We start from the raw sequence: 18,045 nt of genomic DNA on the forward strand, positions 1-18,045 counted from the left end.
CTTAAGTTAATATGTTTGCTTGTGTCCCTATTGGCAGCTCATACTTCACTTAGGTGGCATATATAGTTCACTTGTCCAGTAGAGCTCAAAATGGGTCTATACATCTCCAGCATCCATCATCACAAACACTCAATCCCCTGTCAAAGGGGGGTGGCAAAATGTATCATCAAAGGCTCCGAAGACTTCAGTTTCAGCAGGCGCCTGAGCATGGTGCACATACTGATATTGGTTGCATGTCCATCCATCGTCACACGCAGTACTTTGAAACCTCACTCATGCGTGCCTCTAATGCATTCCCCAGCAGAACTTTCTGATTCCCTGGTGTCAATGTCTGAGTGATGAAGAGGCAATGGCAGCATTCCAGCGGCCAAAGGCTACTCTGGTCTCGTCAGTGCTGTCCACAAGTTGGACATTGTCTGTATGTGAGGGTGGTACTGCACTTGCTTTCTGATATGGCATCCAACATAAGACACACCTCACCATATTTTGCTGGATCTTCCTGATTTCTTCATTGTAGCATGTCTAAAAGTGAGGTATCTATTACCGGCTTTCTGTTGACAGAGTACAACCACAAACAACACATTATTTGTAAAGGTTGGAGATGGTGATAGTAAAGTACCCTACATTAGCAGTGTGGCAATGCAAGTGCAGTATTAAACCAAGGTCATTGTTGAATGAATATCATGTTTACGTCTGGTCATGTTCAGCTGTTTGTTCAGCCAAATGCTGCACATGCCTGCAGAGTTTTTCCAGGCAGTCTACTCTCTCTGTTGACCACTCCAATATGGTGAAAATGGTATCTGTGTTTCTATATCTATGGATGGATTGTTTTCATCTCTTCCCCCAATCCACAAGTCAAAGACTGCCAAGAATAAGGTGGTACATCAGACCAGACCCTGTGTGGCAGACTCTCAAAGGGCTCCTCAGACTAGAATGATCAGACCTTTTATATTGAAGGGGGTTGATCTAGAGAGGATCTGACCCACTCTTAGTGGCTTGGGAAGCTTAAAGCTGGAGAAAGCAGAGAAGGCTGAGAAGAAAAACAAATTAATAAAATTAAACAAAGAAAGAGAAAACACACAAATAATGGAGAATAAATACAGAAATGTAATAGATAGATCAAACTGTGGCCAGATTCAGCCGTCTTGACCCATTCCTGTTACCACAGATGCCTTTGGGGCTTCAAGTCTATTTTGCTTCATTTTGCACATAATTTGCGTAACTACAGTAACTATGTATTTTATTTAGTATTACTGTTAAGGCCCACTTTGTTTTTGTCTTTCTCTCTCTCTCTCTCTCTCTCTCTTTACACTCACCCTATTCCACCCTTGTCAACAAGTGCTGTGTCATTTTTGATAAGATGTAAAATATGCTTTTATCAACATATTATTACATCACATAGAATAACAGACAAAATATGCAATTCTGAAAAACCTTTTATTGAAAATAGTCTTTATATAGGACATTTTGATTTATCATCGCTATTAGAAATGAAGGAATTTGTAGTCAATGAGATCTCTCGGTAAACCTCTGAGCATCGCTGAGGTTGTTTGAGAGGAACTGACGGGGCAGTCTGTTGAAGATGTGTGTGTTTGTGTTGCGGATGTTGTTCAAAGCAGACAGGAAGCAGAGGCATATCTTCATGAATGGCCTTCAGTGGTGTCGCAGCCAATGGAAAGTGAGGATGCCACAGCGTGAGGCCTTTATTCAACACCTTTCATGAACTCCAGGAACTCTGCCAGAGAGAACGCACAAAGTCAAACACTTTGTCAAAGACACTGGATGCACATGTATTATCTCTATAAAAGTGCTGTCTTACATACAGCCCAGCACAATTACTGATTGATCTAAAATGTACTGCAAAAGGTGGGAATGCTTTCAGCAATGGTGGTTTACTTCCTGTCTTTAATAGTTATCATAAACATCACTTTACATATTAATAATGGATCAGATTACATTATAGGATAATGTTGCTTGTGACAAACCCACAAAAACTTATCAGAAACCTTTTCTCTTTTCTCTCTTATTTTACTTATTGACTTAATTATTTTATTTACTTTTAAAAAAAAAATTCTAAAGATTTTTATCATCTTATTTTGTCTTGCTTGCGTCTCAATTTTTTATTTTTATTTTTATTTTGTTCTTTGTTTTTTATTCCTTTTCTTTGTGTCATCACTTGTTCTGTCTAATTATCAGCTTGTCAATCAACTAATTGTAAAGCACTTTGAGCTACACTAGCCTGTGTGAAAGCTGCTATATAAATAAAGTTTGATTGATTGATTCTTCATTGCAGTTTTGGTTCTCATCAAATGTTCTGTAAACTTTCATTGCAAATGTAAAATATTTAGTAATGGCTTGGCTTCCATACCGTCGTAATCAATTTTGCCGTCATTGTTTTTGTCTCCGTCCTTCATCAGCTCCTCGATGTCGTCTTCAGTGATGGCCTCTCCAGTGGACTCCAGCATGCCCTTCAACTCATCCAGGTCTATGTAACCGTCTCCGTTCCTCAACACAAGATAAAAGAATCTTTGTTAGATGCAGACAAAAGTCATCTCAACACGTTCTATTAATATATCAGTAATAGCTTTGTAAACCTTTTTTATATTTGTCAGAATTTATAAGGATGCATAAGTATGTGTACACACTGCATATGTACTATTAAGCAAGTATAAGTACACATATAGTATTGATATACTATATGTGTACTTGTGTGTCATGTTTGTTTACTGCTATTATTACCATTTTTATAATCATTATTATTTTGTTCAATTCATTTATTTCTTATAATTTGTTTTAATGTAAATATTGCAAATAATCTCATGTCTGTCCTTCATCCCAGAATTTGGGATTGTCACAAAAATCTGTTCACAGTGTTTTTTTCTTTTTGCAAAACTAGAGGACGTCATCATGGAACCAAAGAACTTCATGTGTCTCCCTTTTGGTTTATGATTGTTTGTCAAAGAAGAATACTTTACAAGACATTTAAAGAGCAGATACATGGCTGCAGTAAACACAATGAATGATTTCAGACAGACTGAAGCACATCATGTCTTTATCATATAGACTGTTCAAAATACTCAAGAGACTTCTGTTTGACTGTAGTCATATTTAAAACATCACCTGTCGATCCACTAGTGTTAGTCAATATAGATGTATAGACATTTCCATGGAATTCTGAAGTGTGAACCTACTTGTCGAACATCCGGAAAAGTTCAGCCAACTCCTCCTCTGATTTTCCTTTGCTCTCCTCCTTCATGCAGCGCACCATCATGACCAGGAACTCATCAAAGTCTACTGTGCCGCTGCCTGTGAGTACACACAATGATGTTATTATAGAGACTCCATATATACTACATATAAATCAATTACTTTTCCTCTTTAATTGCTTCAATGTCATTAAACTCATTGTATTCTGTCATATCATATATACTTTCTAGTGTCTTGTTGCAGTTCTCCATTAAAACAATGATGTTTCCACTGAGTGAACCATTCATGATTTTAATGTCTGCATCATTTATCAGATATATTTATTAAACATCATCTTAGCTTTGGAGACTTTAGGATTTCCACTATAACTTAAAATCACTGTGTGAGTGTGTAAAGAGAGACTAACACACTGGTTGGTGATAAGTTGCACTGGATGGTCAGAGAAGTTCAATCTTAACCTGGTTTACATTTCATGCTTTTCATGACCATGATTCCTAAAGTTTCCCAGTGATATCCTTAAAATTTAGAGTAAAGCGTTTTACTGCCCCCCCCCCCCCCCCCCCAAAAAAAAAAAAAAGTAACTTGCATGCGACTATACACACACACTCCTGATGTCAACAGTACAATGATGCTGACATACCATCTTCATCCACCTCATCAATCATTTCCTGTAACTCTTCAGGTGTGGGATTCTGCCCCAGCATCCTCATCACCTTCCCCAACTCTTTGGTGCTGATGCAGCCATCCTCTGCATCCTGGATGAAGATGTCAAAGGCAGCTTTGAATTCTAGAGCAGACACAGGGAGACATGTGTTTAAGTTAGAGACCCGTGTCCAAAATGTGAAACCAACAAGCAAAGTGGGAATGAATATTAGCCTGGGACTTTTGACTTGGACCTGGAGACACACAATCTCACACACACTTAACATCACACACACTACAAGAATTACGCACAAACAGAGATTTAACTGTAATCATCTATAGAACAGTGCATAAATGGAAATCCTTGTAATAATTATTCTGTTTTTTTCTAATACAATATAATGTCATTCTCACAACTTTACACTGATACAATATAATTACCTACAATGATAACAATGTAATGTTCTATGTCAGAAAACACAGTTTATTCTGAAAAACTACCATATAACTTAACTATATGGTAACCATGATAAGTAAGGTCATTTATTGCAGGTCTATTAGTTTGCACAGGTATTTTTCATGTTCACTCTCTCTGTACTGACTGCAGGTAGCCTGTTAGTGTAATATTAGAACTCAGACTGGACACTACAGCAGTCAAAAATACATTAAAATTTCAAATGAAAGCAGAACAGAAAAGTGAGTTTAATAATGTAATATGTAAAGACCCAGTCTATTTGATCCATGCTGTCTGCTTCCTACCTCTTAACCACGAACTTGACTGGGATCTGAATCCACTCTGATTATTGTCTGCAGAGTTACTGCTTTTAACTGCACAACTATCTGAAGGATGTGGATGCTTCTATTAATCAGGAGTTTGTAACAGATAGCAAGCATTATGGAACATTAAGGAACAACTGATAAGCAGGGCCAGCAGGTACAGTTTGGGACCCCAGACTAATATCCTGAGAAGTTTCATGGTGTGAAGTATCATTGATATATTATTGAAAAACTTAATCCTGCATATGTCCAGAACTACTTCCTTGCCTATAGACACATCTTTACATTTTTCTACCTAGACTAAGTGGAAGTTTACAATTGTCTGTATTTTACTTATAATTAGAATGAAATGAGAGGAGACTTCTTGGTAATTATTAAGTAAGTATTTGCAGGAGAGTGAATGTGCATATTTTATATGAATGTTTCCGTAGAGACAAACTGTGACAGTTAATAAAACTTTAATACGGCATTTCTTTTACATTATATCACTGTTAATAATAGCAGTCGTAGTATTAATAACCAAAGTTGTCCTTACCATTTTTCTGCTCCTCTGTCAAGTTCTCAACCTGAAGGGGAAACAATCAGAATGATGATCGTGTACATCATTGTGTTTTTTATAGTACTTTTTTTTAAACCACTTTAATGTTGGAATGGAACTTTAAATCAACAACTCTACTGATGACCTGAACCTGCTGCCAGTATGACTGCGATGTCACACACTGCTTTCTACACCTACTATTCTTGTTCTGTGGCACAGTAGGCCAGATGAGTAGTGAGCAGTGTGGCATTATGCTGGAGGTGATGAGGGTGGTGGGGGTGTGGAGTTCACCCATTTGTTTTAACAGCCATCAGCTGTCCCTTCTCTTCTTTCCCCTGTACTGCCCAACTGCTCTCTGTTGTATTGTCAGGCCCAGAAATATGAACTAACCACAGCAGCCTGCCACTCTGTGCTCTGCTTCACCAAATCACACCTACTGTTCTACTGATATTCAAGCTGAGGACTCTAAAACATATATATTAGATTTTTATATAGATAGATATATCTTATAGATACACTATAAATCAATCAGTGGTCCAAACAACACCATTTTAGAGTCTTTTTTAAAAATGTAGGTAGTTTCATTTTTTAATTAACTTAACTGTTTAAGTATATTCACTGTAATATTCTTTCACAGTCATCTTCACACTGATGTCACAGTGTTATATTTTAGAAAAGCTTTTGTAATATATTTACTGTAAAAATACCACAATCATCTCAGAAATAAAAATCATTTCTATGTCGTTTCTAAGTGTAGAAAACTGTATAAACTCCTTACAGAATGTTAAAGCACCATAAACACAGAGGACATGACCTCAGTGTCCTCAACAGTAACAGTCCTGACCACAAATAGAAGTTCATATCATTTCCATTTTCAGAAATCCATTAATAATATGTCCTTAAACTTCTTGACTTTCACATAATTCAGATCTATTAGATACTATGAGACTCTGTGAGATACTGTAAAAGTTCCTTACTTATTCTAACCTACATGATATAAATGTTCTTAGGTTCAGCAATAATAATCTAAAACAATGATCATGTGACTGCAAGGCTACTGGCTGCTTTTGATCTGCTGAACTTGATGTTAGGATTCAAGGAGCTGTCACAATGATGTCTAAGACATCTGAACAGCTGTAGGATTTTGGGGATTATTACATGCTTTCATCAGATATGAAAATATAAAAACACTGTTTGATCTGTACTCACCGCTGCTTTATATACATCATCCATGACTGCTGGTCTGTCCCTGCCTCTGACACACTGCTGCTGCACTCACACACAGGACAAAGACTGGCAGCCCTAACTGTCTCAGTCTTTACTGTCAGAGAGGCATGGCACTAAAAAAGCTCTTGACCCATCCCACATAATCCAAGGATGATGGAGGGAGGAGTGGTAGACAGAAAGAGAGAGATCTATAAATAGGAAACAACACAAAGTACCCAACAATAGTAGAACACTGACTGCAGCACCTAAGTGGAGACACTCCCCTATACGAGCTCAGCCTGCACTTAGATATGACATCATATCGATTTAAATGATACTCCAGCTGTCACTTTTTTTACATGCGATATTATTCAGACTTCACCTATACTGCTCTACAAAGCCTGATCATGGAACTAAAATATTTGATTAAGTTGTGGTAAGATCAGAGTCTAACTTAGTGGGCGTTTTAAGGCCGTCACACTTGATTCCACACACACACACACACACACACACACACACACACACACACACACACACACACACACACACACATAGACATCCCACTGGACAGTTTATGAACGGGAGCTATCCTAATTTAGCTTAATGTGATTGTCCTTTCAGCAATTCAGTTGATCCCACCACATAATAATGATGTGGTGAAATCTAACAATGATGACAGAAAGAACAGAAACAGAAGCGTTACTAGTATCACCAAAAGGTTTCATAGCTTGGCACAGGTGTAAATAACACGTTTAACTGTATGCAATTATATGTTCTTTTGTTATTCCAGTTCAGTAATTGAAATGGATAGTAAAGGAGAAAGGACGCATTTGGTTTGGCTTGACCCTGCCGGTGCATTCCCTTAACCTTTGGGTCAAAAGGGAATGCACCGGCAGGGATGACAGGAGGCCTATTGACCGTCATTTCTAAAACCTGTGGTAATACATTGGAATGAAGTTGGCTCAAAGTGTCTAACACACAGTTGGGTGATCATTTTTACCTTATGCTTTATAAAACAGTCCAATTAAACCAGATCACTTTTGACCCAGAAGACAAAAGTTGCATGGTCAACAGGAAGACAACATGAGGGTAAAAACTGTCCACAGGCTGAGTGAAGTAACATTTTATAGGTGTTACATAACATATTTGACTCATATAATACGTATAGAATCAGTCTTACATATGCAGTATTGTGAATAAGTATGCTTGTTCACAAGGCAAAGTGAAGTATCTGTGTATCTGTGCCCCAGCTGGAAAGTCCTGGCAACAATTGGGATGGCATCACACAGAATTCTTGTTAGGTCACTCCTATCCATTACACTATTAACACATACACTCCCCATATTGGAACATTTTAAAGGGCAGCCACTCAAGTCAGATTGAAGGTGAGACCCTCAAATCTTGTAAAATGTGTAGTTTTCATGAGTGTATGTAATGACTTATGCTCAGAGCCCTGGATACAGAATGGAGTCAGATGTCTTTATGACAATAGATTCACAGAGAGCGCTATTTTAAATGCATTGTGCCCTTGACTAGAAATAGTAGTCCTCTACCAGTGGGGAGGGTGAGGGAGGAGACTGTGGTGATAAATCTCTGTTTAGAAGGCTAACACTATGCAGAGCATACAGATAGCACCTGCCAATGTGCAGCAGCTGTAAAGCAAGCTAAGAGGTCAGAGGTCAAGCCTTGATTTTAGACCTGGCCTCTATGGATTGACTGTAATACTTTTGCAGTGACATTAAATCGTAGCTTCACAGGTTATCGCACCGCTTCAGGTCAGAGGAGAGATACACAAATATATACACAAGTACTACTAATACATCAGGTCAAATATTTAACCAGTTGAGCATATTCCACCTCTTCATCCTGAAAAGCTCTTTGGTTTGTGTGGCTAGGTTTGTAGTTCTGCTGAATGATGAAAAGTGCTCCATTGAGTTTTGATGCGTTTGTCTGAATGTGAGCACACAGAATGATGTCATCAGTGTGCTCAAACGATCACAGAAGCACCATGTTTCCCTCCACTTTCCTCTCTCCATCATTTTGATAGAGATAGATTTTAGTTCCAGCAGTCCATACAACTTTGTTCCACAAGCTCCACCACTTCTACTGAATCCTCTGAGGTTCTGCTCATCAGGCCTTCTTTTGATCGTTGATAAGGAAACATATCTGCTTCCATCCTGGAGCGTTCTTCACTTGCTGTGCAGTCATGAAGGGCTTTTTCTTCATCATACTTCATCAAATGTTTTTCTGCTTATTCATAAGACTTTGTCTACCAAGTTATTTCACATTTTCTAGTTTACTTGTCTTCACCTCCTTTTTAAAAAATGTTCTTTTTTCAGCTTCATTAGTACCTTCTTTACTTGCATGCTCACTTCTTTACTCCGTTGACAAACAACTCCATCTCTATCAGCTCTGAGCCACATGTGAGCTCTTACTAATGTTCAAATGACACACAGCTGCCATCAAACAATGCCAATTACTATGAGTCCAATTACTTTGAGCCCTTGTAATTTGGAAATTATAGGGCTATACTGTACACACACAGTGATGTTAACCTACTGAAATTAAAGCTGAGATTTGTACATTAATGTAGTATCCATTATTTCATTTACAATTGAATGTGCTGAGGCACAGAACATGAAGAACAACATGTTACTGTCCAAATATTATGTGTGTATAAAATATATAATGTATACACACTGTACTGTAAGTATATACACACAATATATACTGTATAAAGAGCGCTGTGTACATATACACACACAATATATACTGTATGAACAGCACTGTGTATATATACAAATACTGTATATACACAGTGCTGTGCAAAGGGCAACGTGGCAGCAGGAGCTCTGGACTGAGTGAATCATTTGAACTATCTTCATCAACAAAAAGAAGAAGATCCTGCAGCAGATGGTTTGGCCCTCACAGAGCTCTGATCTCAACATCATGGAGTCAGTCTGGGGTTACACAGCTGAGACACCCAAATCCACAGAAGAAGAAGAACTGTGGGAACTTCTCCAAGATGCAGGAACAACCAAACAACCTGCTGAATGTGAAACACTGTGTGCAGGTCTACTGAGGAGAACTGCTGCTGTTCTACACACAAAGCTGCTCACAACTAATATTCATTTTATCTAGCTTTCTTATGTTTAGTTAACTGATTTCTGGCATTATTATTGAAAGCATCCTCGCTTTACATCCTTTTTTTCACAAGTGCCTAAAACTTTATTTATAACATTATGAGATCCTTTCAGTGTCTCACTCTGGCAGTTGAGCTGAGATCATAAAGACATTGTAAATATGTATTTTTACATTAAGAAATAAACAAATCTGACAGATCAAATGAAATCATGTTGGTTTTCTACAACATACTATTGATACATATTTGCTATGTCAAACATAAATACTGACAGATATTAAACTTACACAACACGACAGATGACATTTCTTTACATAGCTATCATTAAAAAAATCCAGTTTCCATTTTCCATTCAAGAACCGGTGAATCTGTGTCCATATCTTTAAAAAAATCTGTATTTCATCCACTTCTTTTGTCTTTCAGCATGCAGCTCGTTGTTACTCTTGCACACAAAAAGGTCAATAGAAAAAAGTCAGATTAGACAAGATGTAAATGTACATTCTGGGTTTAAGCTGCTGCAGTAGCACTTCAGGAGTTTGCAGCCTTGTTCTGGATCACTGAGTGGATCTTTCTCAGGTTCTGTCGGACTCTGACGAACTCCATCAACTGAGCTTCCTCTCGTACCTTCTCCTCTTTGTCATTCTGCCTCTGACAAGAAAAATCAAGAACACAGGAGAAAGTTATTCATCATGATGATGAAGACAAGAAAAGGAAATGTTTCTCTAGTTTTCAAATGCTTCGTCTTACCATTTTAGCTGTCTGTCCAGCATGCAATGTTTTTGGTGTAAAAATACACCTATTGTTTGTATGTATGAAAGGTCTTTGGCAGAAAGGCTCCCCAAACCCATTCAAATGGCAATTCATATATATATATATATATATATATATATATATAGCTCCAAATCACAACTAAAGTAATCTTAAAGCACTTTACATATAGAGCAGGTCTAAACCATACAGATAACTGGGCTATAGGGACAACTAACAAAGACACTTTGTTACTAACACCTGTGCTATATAATGCAATCCAATACAACAGCTCTGCAATAAATAAAATACAATTTCCAAACCTTATACAAATCTGATCATTCTACTTTAGGTTGATTGTCGAGGCCATAGTGAGTGATGGTGGTGGTGTATATATTGAAACATGTTCTTAATATTTTGTCCAGCCTGTACATGAGCGAGACTAAATAAACTGAAGTTCACCCCACCTCTTTTTTTATTGTCTGTCCAGAGTCCAAAATTACCACCTGCATCTATACAGTTCTGATTTATAGTTGCAGGATGGTTTCCACGTCATGCAACTATAAATGATTTTCCTATAATGTGCTGCTGGACATTCATACAGCAAAGTCAGGGTGTATTTTCTGCTGAGCAGAACTGTATACACTATACTCAGAACTGGGGTCTCAGGTTTACTCAGTTATCTGGATCATTTACATAAACTCATTAAAGTTATCCAGATAACTTGTTCCCCTGAGAATTGGATCTATACTTTGTATGCTTTATTAATACTGATAATTGCTTGTATTGAGTTGGACGTTGTGGTTTATTGATACTGAGCCTCTGTGCATCTTACATAGAGCTCTATACATTGTAGTGGAAACATTTCCTGCTGTAAGTGTATTCATCATGTTAGTACATTCACACACATTCACATTAATACTGATTCATATATAAACAGCAAAGTAAGTAAGTAAGAAATGACAGTGAAAATGCTCATACAGTGTCAATATATGAGCTTGGTCAAATTAAACAAAGTAGCTTTGAGCCTTTTAAACAGACTGAGACTCACTGCATATCCACTTCCATTATTTATTAAAAACCCTCATATTATCCTTACAGTCAATTTGACCCCATTCAGTGTTTATCATTTAACATAATAGTTGACATCATTTATTTTGCTTCATATTTCATGTCTCTCTCTCTCTCTCTCTCTCTCTCTCTCTCTGTGTGTGTGTGTGTGTGTGTGTGTGTGTGTGTGTGTGTGTGACCTACTGTACTCACACCTACCAAAGTAGAACTGATATTTCCCATGCTGTGGAGGACATTGATAGTTCATGCAAACATATAAAAGCTTTCACGGCAGCTTTCAATCTAAAGCATTTTTCTTGGTGCTCTGTGTACTCTGCAATCTGCATGATTCTCTCACTTGACCAGCAAATTTGAAATGATTAGGACGTAAGGTATTGAAGATACATTAATTCTAATATTAATGGTTTGTCCTCATGGTGGCACTAGAGGAAAGGGAATGGTTCCAAAAATCAATAGGATTCATTCTCTAAAGGTCATGATGAATGTGAACCCCAAATTAGAAGTCTTTTCAAGATACATTAATTCTAGTTTGGCCTGATGGTGGCGCTAGAGGAAAGGTCAAGTTTCATCATCAAGGGGTTATTTATGTATTCAACAAATAAACAAAATGCCTAACACATAAAACTTTGTCAGCAATTGTATTTAAATCATTTTCTGGAGGCAGATTGACCCTAATGGTAAATAATGGTTAGTAACATTATATTATAGTAATATTTGAGGATAAAAGGAGCGAGGGTTAAACCAAGCCAGCTTGCAGGTGTCTGTTGTAGTGTAGTGTAACATGAATTTACATAGTTTGTAACCTGGTCCTCCTGCTGGACGTGCACTCCTCCGGTTAATACTGAAACTAACAAACCCTACTGGAGGGTAGCATTGGCTTATGAAGGGGGGTTCCCAGAGGAAGGTGCCAAATATGCTTTTTCTTTGTCTTCTAGAGTTTTTGCATTCGGTTAATTTTTTTTTGTACTTTTTGTCAGGCCTGCACTGTATATATTGCTGCAGAATATTGCTGATTTACACTTTTAACTAAATACACCTGGACTGCATATTAGATATTATATTAATAAACTAAAAAAGTTTATACATTTATCCAAACTACTTAAGAGTCAACTGTATTATAAGACTTTCAATTATTAATGTAAAGCTATGAATGCTTCATAGGAGGAATTTAAAAAAGAAGACACGAACAAACATAAAAATATCCTTAACTCTGCTTACATTGTAGTGTGTAATAAACCATGTATTCATTATAAATAAACATGACTTCCTACCTCAAGTTGTTTCTGCTGACGTCTGAGCAGTTCATCCTCCAGAGGAGTTCTGCTATGTCCCTCCTCTTGTTGTCCTGTCTGCACCCTCTTCCTCCTCTCCAGCACCTGCTGAAGCTCTGACCTGCTGCTCAGCACCAGCCCTCTGAACACATGGACCACATGCTTACTCAAGTTTGAAATATGGATAAACACCCTCAATTTACAATTTAGATCATAATCATATTTCAGTCAGCCAGCTCAGGATAAATATTTGGCCTCTAAGCTCTAACGTCATCACTCTGAGCTCAGCACAGCAGGCAGTGGGGTGTGACAACTAACTTCCCCCTAAAACCGCATTAATAAATCAATTATCTGCATCATTGTATTGATATACGACAGTGTGAAACTTGCGGTTGAAAACAGGAAATGAACAGAGATGCCCGTTGTTTAAGTCTGCTGGTTTGTTCACCCAACCATCCATCCATATCTCCTTCCTCTGTGGTCCTTATCAGTGCATGACAAATGTATTATACAGTGCATGAACCTAGATATACAGATGCAGGTTGGGGACACTGGCAGTTATGACTGATCCTTTCTTTTTTATGGATAACTACTTATCTTCTATCTACTTTTATTAAGCACTACTTCTAATGTCAATGATCACAACATCTGACCTATTTGAACATTTTAGAAATGTTGATAAATTGGAAATGAGCAATCATGATTCTCCTGGTAGATTGCAAAATACACATACATAGTACCACACTTAAATACAGTTTAGAGGTACTTGTACTTTACTTGAGTATTTCTATTCTATGTTACTTTATACTTCCAATAATGTAATTTCATGTTTCAGGGGTCAGTACTGCTACATGTAACATTTAAGCAGTGCAAAGTAAAACACATGACTTTTATTGCTTTTGCATTTGCACTTTGAAGAGATCTGCTTTCACTTTAATGCATCTGTTTCAAAAGTTCTGTAAAAACAAAAAAAAAAAAAAAAAAAAAAAGTCTTTCTGGTTGAAACCTTGTGAAGTGTGAGCTCAGATTATCCTGTAGCAGCAGCAGCAGCAGCACACAGAGATCCAGTGCTTTCACTGATACACAGTGTCTGCTATCAGGACAAGCTGATGATAGAGCTGGGTCAGTACATATCACTTTACACCTAACCCTAACCCTAGAGGACTGCTGCAGCATGGAGGGAAGGTGTATGATTGCAAGTTTGTGAGAGAAAGAAAGAGACTCTCATGTATTGTTAATGACAGCTGCTTTAGAGGATAATGAGAGAGGAGAGAGGTATTCCATGCTCTACAATGATGGAAACAAAGCAAACAAATCCTTTGAGAAAAGATAACTGAAGATGATTTTTTTTTGCAAAGGAATATCCATGAAATCTTAATATATTTGATCTATTTTATTCCTCCTGTAGGTTACTGACCGTTTGTGTGCCAGCAGCAGTTCTTTGTGAAGCTCGTTGTGGGTCCTGGAAGCCTTGATGGGGTTCGAGTGACCTGAAGAGGCCTCAGCTTTGACTCTATTATCTGGCAGAGAGATCACATCCACAAACACATTAGTCTTTTAGGATGATGTCCATTGTGACTGTGTGAATGGTACAGATCATTTTCACTAAGCTGAGCAGCAGAGAGAAACACAGACTGTCAGGCTGCTGGTGAATACTCTGCTAATAATACTAGTGAGATTTACATGTTAAAGTAGCATAAAGTCATGATTAAGGTATCACTTTCATCACTGAATAATAAGTAACATATCACTAATTAGCCTTGCCACTGAATGTGTATCCTATAATAGGCTAATATTGTTTGCACTGCTGATAACTTGGCTGCTAATGACATTTTAGATTTTATATCCCATATTAAAGGAATAGTTCAACATTTTCTGAAATAAACTTTTTGTCTTTATTTCTGACAGTGTGAATAGAATATTATCATTCTCATGTCTGTACATTAAGTCAAGACATGGTTAGCCCAGCTTAGTGTATTTTTAACATTTATACACAAACAGAAATATGAACATGATCATGTGTGGTTACAGGGGGAGTTATGGGCTGGAATAACAGCATATCTTGAAGAAGAACTAATCAGTTTCTCCTTATTCAAACTGAGTGTCTGAGGATAACCCCTGAGATAAATCTGTGATTGTGATATTGGGCTATATTAATAACAATGTACTTGAACACAGAGACATGAGCCTGATATCTATCTCCTCATCTCACCTCCAGAAAGGCGGTGAATAAATGTGTTACCCTTATATATTGTTCATTGTTTGACCCGTTTTTTTACATTTGGGGGGGGGGGGGGGGCAACCTTAAAAACATTTTATTTTAGCCAGAAATTTGATGGCTTATCTTCATGTGACTCAGAATATAAAAAATAGAAATGTCTCAGATTCCCAAATATGTAATGTGACACACATTTGACCCATATTTATTCAAAAGTGCTGTTTATTCATCATTGATTGAAAGCGTTATGTCCTCCACTGTTACATAACGATAGATCATTATAAAATGTGATTGCAAGTATTTTTTTCTCCATCAACAAAAAGTGTAAAACCTAATGATTACACCATCTATGCTGTGTGAAAACCTAATTAAGGATTAATCACCAAGTTATGAATGACTGATGATGATGATGTATACAGACTAACAATGAGGGAATACTGTGAAATGCACAAATATAAACAGTATGTGAGGGTTAATAAAATTTAGTACAAATGATCTTCAAATAAATGTAAATGTAAGGTATTTCCTCATTTAGTTATTATCTGGAGCACATCTGACACATGTGTATGAAGGCTGAAGAAGGTTCACATTATTATTCACTGTTATAGTATATATTTAATAAAGACATTTGTAAGACTACAGAGCTTGTTGAAGGACGGTGAAATAAGTTTCCTATTTACCGTTACGACTTGGGTGTTAAGGCGAATACTATTTATAAGTTGTAATCTTGTAAATAATAATTGTAGTATAACATGAACTCTGTATGATCCTCTGTGAGAAGGAGATGAAGACAGAATTCCCAAGCCACCTCATATATCCGTCCTAAGTCATACTGACCTCTTCTATGATTGTTGTTCTGTGGATCACTGTTGTTTATCATCCTGCCTCTGGAGGCCAGCTGCATGTCCACATGTGCTGGATTATTGTTGTTAGGAAGTGAACCATTGAGGGACATGGTGCCCTGGAGTTGAGGTGTATTCAGTTATACTGAGAGTGTTGGACATAGGGGAGGGTAGTTTGGCAGTAGGAGACAGAAGGAAGGGGCAGGGGTAGTTCTCAGGGCAGCACCTGAGGACCTGGTGTGAAGCACTAGCTCCTGCTTCATGCTGGGGAGCTGGTGGGGGGGTTGGGCGGGGGTGGGGGGAGTAGAGCAGAGCAGAGGGTGGTGACTGGCTCAGCGATGTGCGAAGAAAGATTGAAATCAGAGAGCAGAGGAGACAGAGATACAGTAGTGAGGAAACAGATAGCTTAAGTGATGCATAATATATCCTGTGTTGGAGCAGGTGTGTGTATGTTAATGATCAGAGCAGATAAGCAATAGCAGAATAACAGAGATTCAGTAACAAAACGGCCATCTAGCTCACTGAATTAGCAAAGAGAGGAAAAGAAAAGACATGGTGTCGCATTACTGAGCTCGGAAACATACATAGAAACTGATTCAATACCAAAACACACACACACACACACACACACATACTGTATACAAACACTAGTATTTGCATGAATTAGTAACCAGCACTGAATCTGTGTAACTCTCTTTCACATATAATACCTGCATCTAAGAGATCACAATACTAATATATATTCTGCAGTACTGGGATAAAATATAACACAATATGTATAAAATACCACATTTAAAAATGATGAATGACTAACATGCACTATACTCAGCATTTCAACACATTACATCCTGATCATTCTGTGAGGATGTGCCTTGTTAATATTTCACAAGGAAGATGAATGAACTAGAACTAGCTCCACAGCTGCATGCTATGTATACTACACATAATGCAGATGAATCTAAAAGGAAAAGACATGCAGGCTTCAGACCTACCTGTGCTGGTCTGGTCCTTCATGAGAGGCTGTGAACATTAGCCATAGTGTGGACAGTGATACTATTGAGAGCAGTGTTACTTGAGTCCTGAATGTGACACTGAGTTACAGCTACAGTCCACAGGGAGGTGCTGTTTGACTACTAAGACTCAGCACTGCAACGCTGCTGACAGTGCTGTTACACAGTGTGAAGTGCTCTCATCTGAAGCACTGAGCTATGAGAAACTTCAAATGGTTCATTTGAAACGGAATAAATGTGTGTTGATGGTTAATTAATTATTTTATCTGTATTCTGCTCTTTTAATGCATAGTCTGAATATCTGAGAATCATTTCAGATTTAGATAGAAGATAGACGTTCAGTAGTTCTATTGGCTGTGAAGAGCTCTCTCCTGTACCTTCTGTCACATGGTAAAAAGTGTGATCAGACTATAGAGGATGGGTAGGGGTGCTGATGAGTTTGAAAGCAACCAGTGTATAAAGAAACAGGCAAAAGACAGACAGGATGTAGTTTTTGTTGTTGTTTTCTGGTTGTGGTTAAAGGCTGGTCGGTTGGTGACTCCATGTTGACTGTATTTTCTGAGGGCTCGGCCAATCAGCTGCTACTCTTCACTTCTACATTCATTTCTACACAGAATAGGATACAAAGACTAGACCACATAAACACCCAGATTCCTATCATTGCACCAAGGAAACGCTTCAAAACTACAGATACAACCATTGGTCTGTACATACACACCAGAAGGAGATGAGGATAATGACTGACTGTAGTGTGTGTGTGTGTGTGTGTGTGTGTGTGTTGCTGGCTAAGTAACCACAGATTGGAGTTCACATCCAAGCACTTCTGTACACCACCAGGCCTTCAGCGTGCAATTCACCCCACACCACCAGTGGAAACCACACATTAGACAAACTAGTGATCACTGCACTCACAATGAGGCTGATACAGGTCTACCCTCTACAAGAAGTATAGCTGTAGCTGTTGTGTAGTATTGTGGGACTCGGTGAGGTCGTTGCTGAGGTGATTGTAGGTGCAGTGGAATTTGAACTTGGTCACCCTCTCTACCTCACGCTGCATTCTTTTCCTGCTCAGGGATAACAATCATCTCTTTTGTTTAGCTGATATTCAGGGATATGTTGTTGTCCTCACACCATGTCACAAGATCTGTCACCTGCCTTCTATAATGATGACTGACCTGGAGGGTTGTGATTGGTGTTACAGAGGAAGCAAAGACTGGCCATGAGGATTTGAATTGAAAAACGGATTTAATACAAATGTAATCACTACGGAATCCTTAGTATTGTTTTCTTTAAATCCATCTATCTGAATTCATGTGGTCTGAATTTTCTATGCTCACACTCACAGATCTATACTCACATTAACAGATCTATACT

The 18,045-nt window shown here is 37.9% G+C and overlaps 2 protein-coding genes across 2 annotated transcripts; both read right to left on the reverse strand.

Annotated features, from left to right (window-relative positions):
• Positions 1 to 1,424: 1,424 nt before the first annotated feature.
• Positions 1,425 to 6,454, reverse strand: tnnc1b (troponin C type 1b (slow)). The gene is made up of 6 exons (XM_053317060.1): positions 6,374 to 6,454; positions 5,162 to 5,192; positions 3,848 to 3,994; positions 3,192 to 3,306; positions 2,369 to 2,505; positions 1,425 to 1,735 (listed from the first exon to the last, which is right to left on the reverse strand). Exons 1-6 carry the CDS (start codon positions 6,395 to 6,397, stop codon positions 1,704 to 1,706), a joined length of 486 nt encoding a protein of 161 aa, XP_053173035.1. The 5' UTR covers positions 6,398 to 6,454; the 3' UTR covers positions 1,425 to 1,703.
• A 3,586-nt stretch (positions 6,455 to 10,040) lies between these two features.
• si:ch211-218o21.4 (actin-associated protein FAM107A) lies at positions 10,041 to 15,774 on the reverse strand. Its single transcript, XM_053317225.1, has 4 exons — positions 15,657 to 15,774; positions 14,019 to 14,121; positions 12,602 to 12,743; positions 10,041 to 10,160 (listed from the first exon to the last, which is right to left on the reverse strand). Exons 1-4 carry the CDS (start codon positions 15,772 to 15,774, stop codon positions 10,041 to 10,043), a joined length of 483 nt encoding a protein of 160 aa, XP_053173200.1.
• Between the last annotated feature and the right edge of the window lie 2,271 nt (positions 15,775 to 18,045).

This window comes from Scomber japonicus, chromosome 4, assembly GCF_027409825.1.
Source record: "Scomber japonicus isolate fScoJap1 chromosome 4, fScoJap1.pri, whole genome shotgun sequence".
NCBI lineage: Eukaryota > Metazoa > Chordata > Actinopteri > Scombriformes > Scombridae > Scomber > Scomber japonicus.

Excerpts from the sequence above, each read along its gene's own strand:
- tnnc1b (XM_053317060.1), bottom strand. The coding sequence starts at position 6,397 with ATGGATGATGTATATAAAGCAGCG. Across the intron at positions 3,307-3,847 it reads TGATGAGGTGGATGAAGATG|GCAGCGGCACAGTAGACTTT; the intron begins GTATGTCAGCAT and ends GTGTACTCACAG. Across the intron at positions 1,736-2,368 it reads CGGCAAAATTGATTACGACG|AGTTCCTGGAGTTCATGAAA; the intron begins GTATGGAAGCCA and ends TCTCTCTGGCAG.
- si:ch211-218o21.4 (XM_053317225.1), bottom strand. The coding sequence starts at position 15,774 with ATGTCCCTCAATGGTTCACTTCCTAACAACAATAATCCAGCACATGTG. Across the intron at positions 12,744-14,018 it reads CTGCTGCTGGCACACAAACG|AGGGCTGGTGCTGAGCAGCA; the intron begins GTCAGTAACCTA and ends CCATGTGTTCAG. Across the intron at positions 10,161-12,601 it reads GTCAGCAGAAACAACTTGAG|AGGCAGAATGACAAAGAGGA; the intron begins GTAGGAAGTCAT and ends TTTTCTTGTCAG.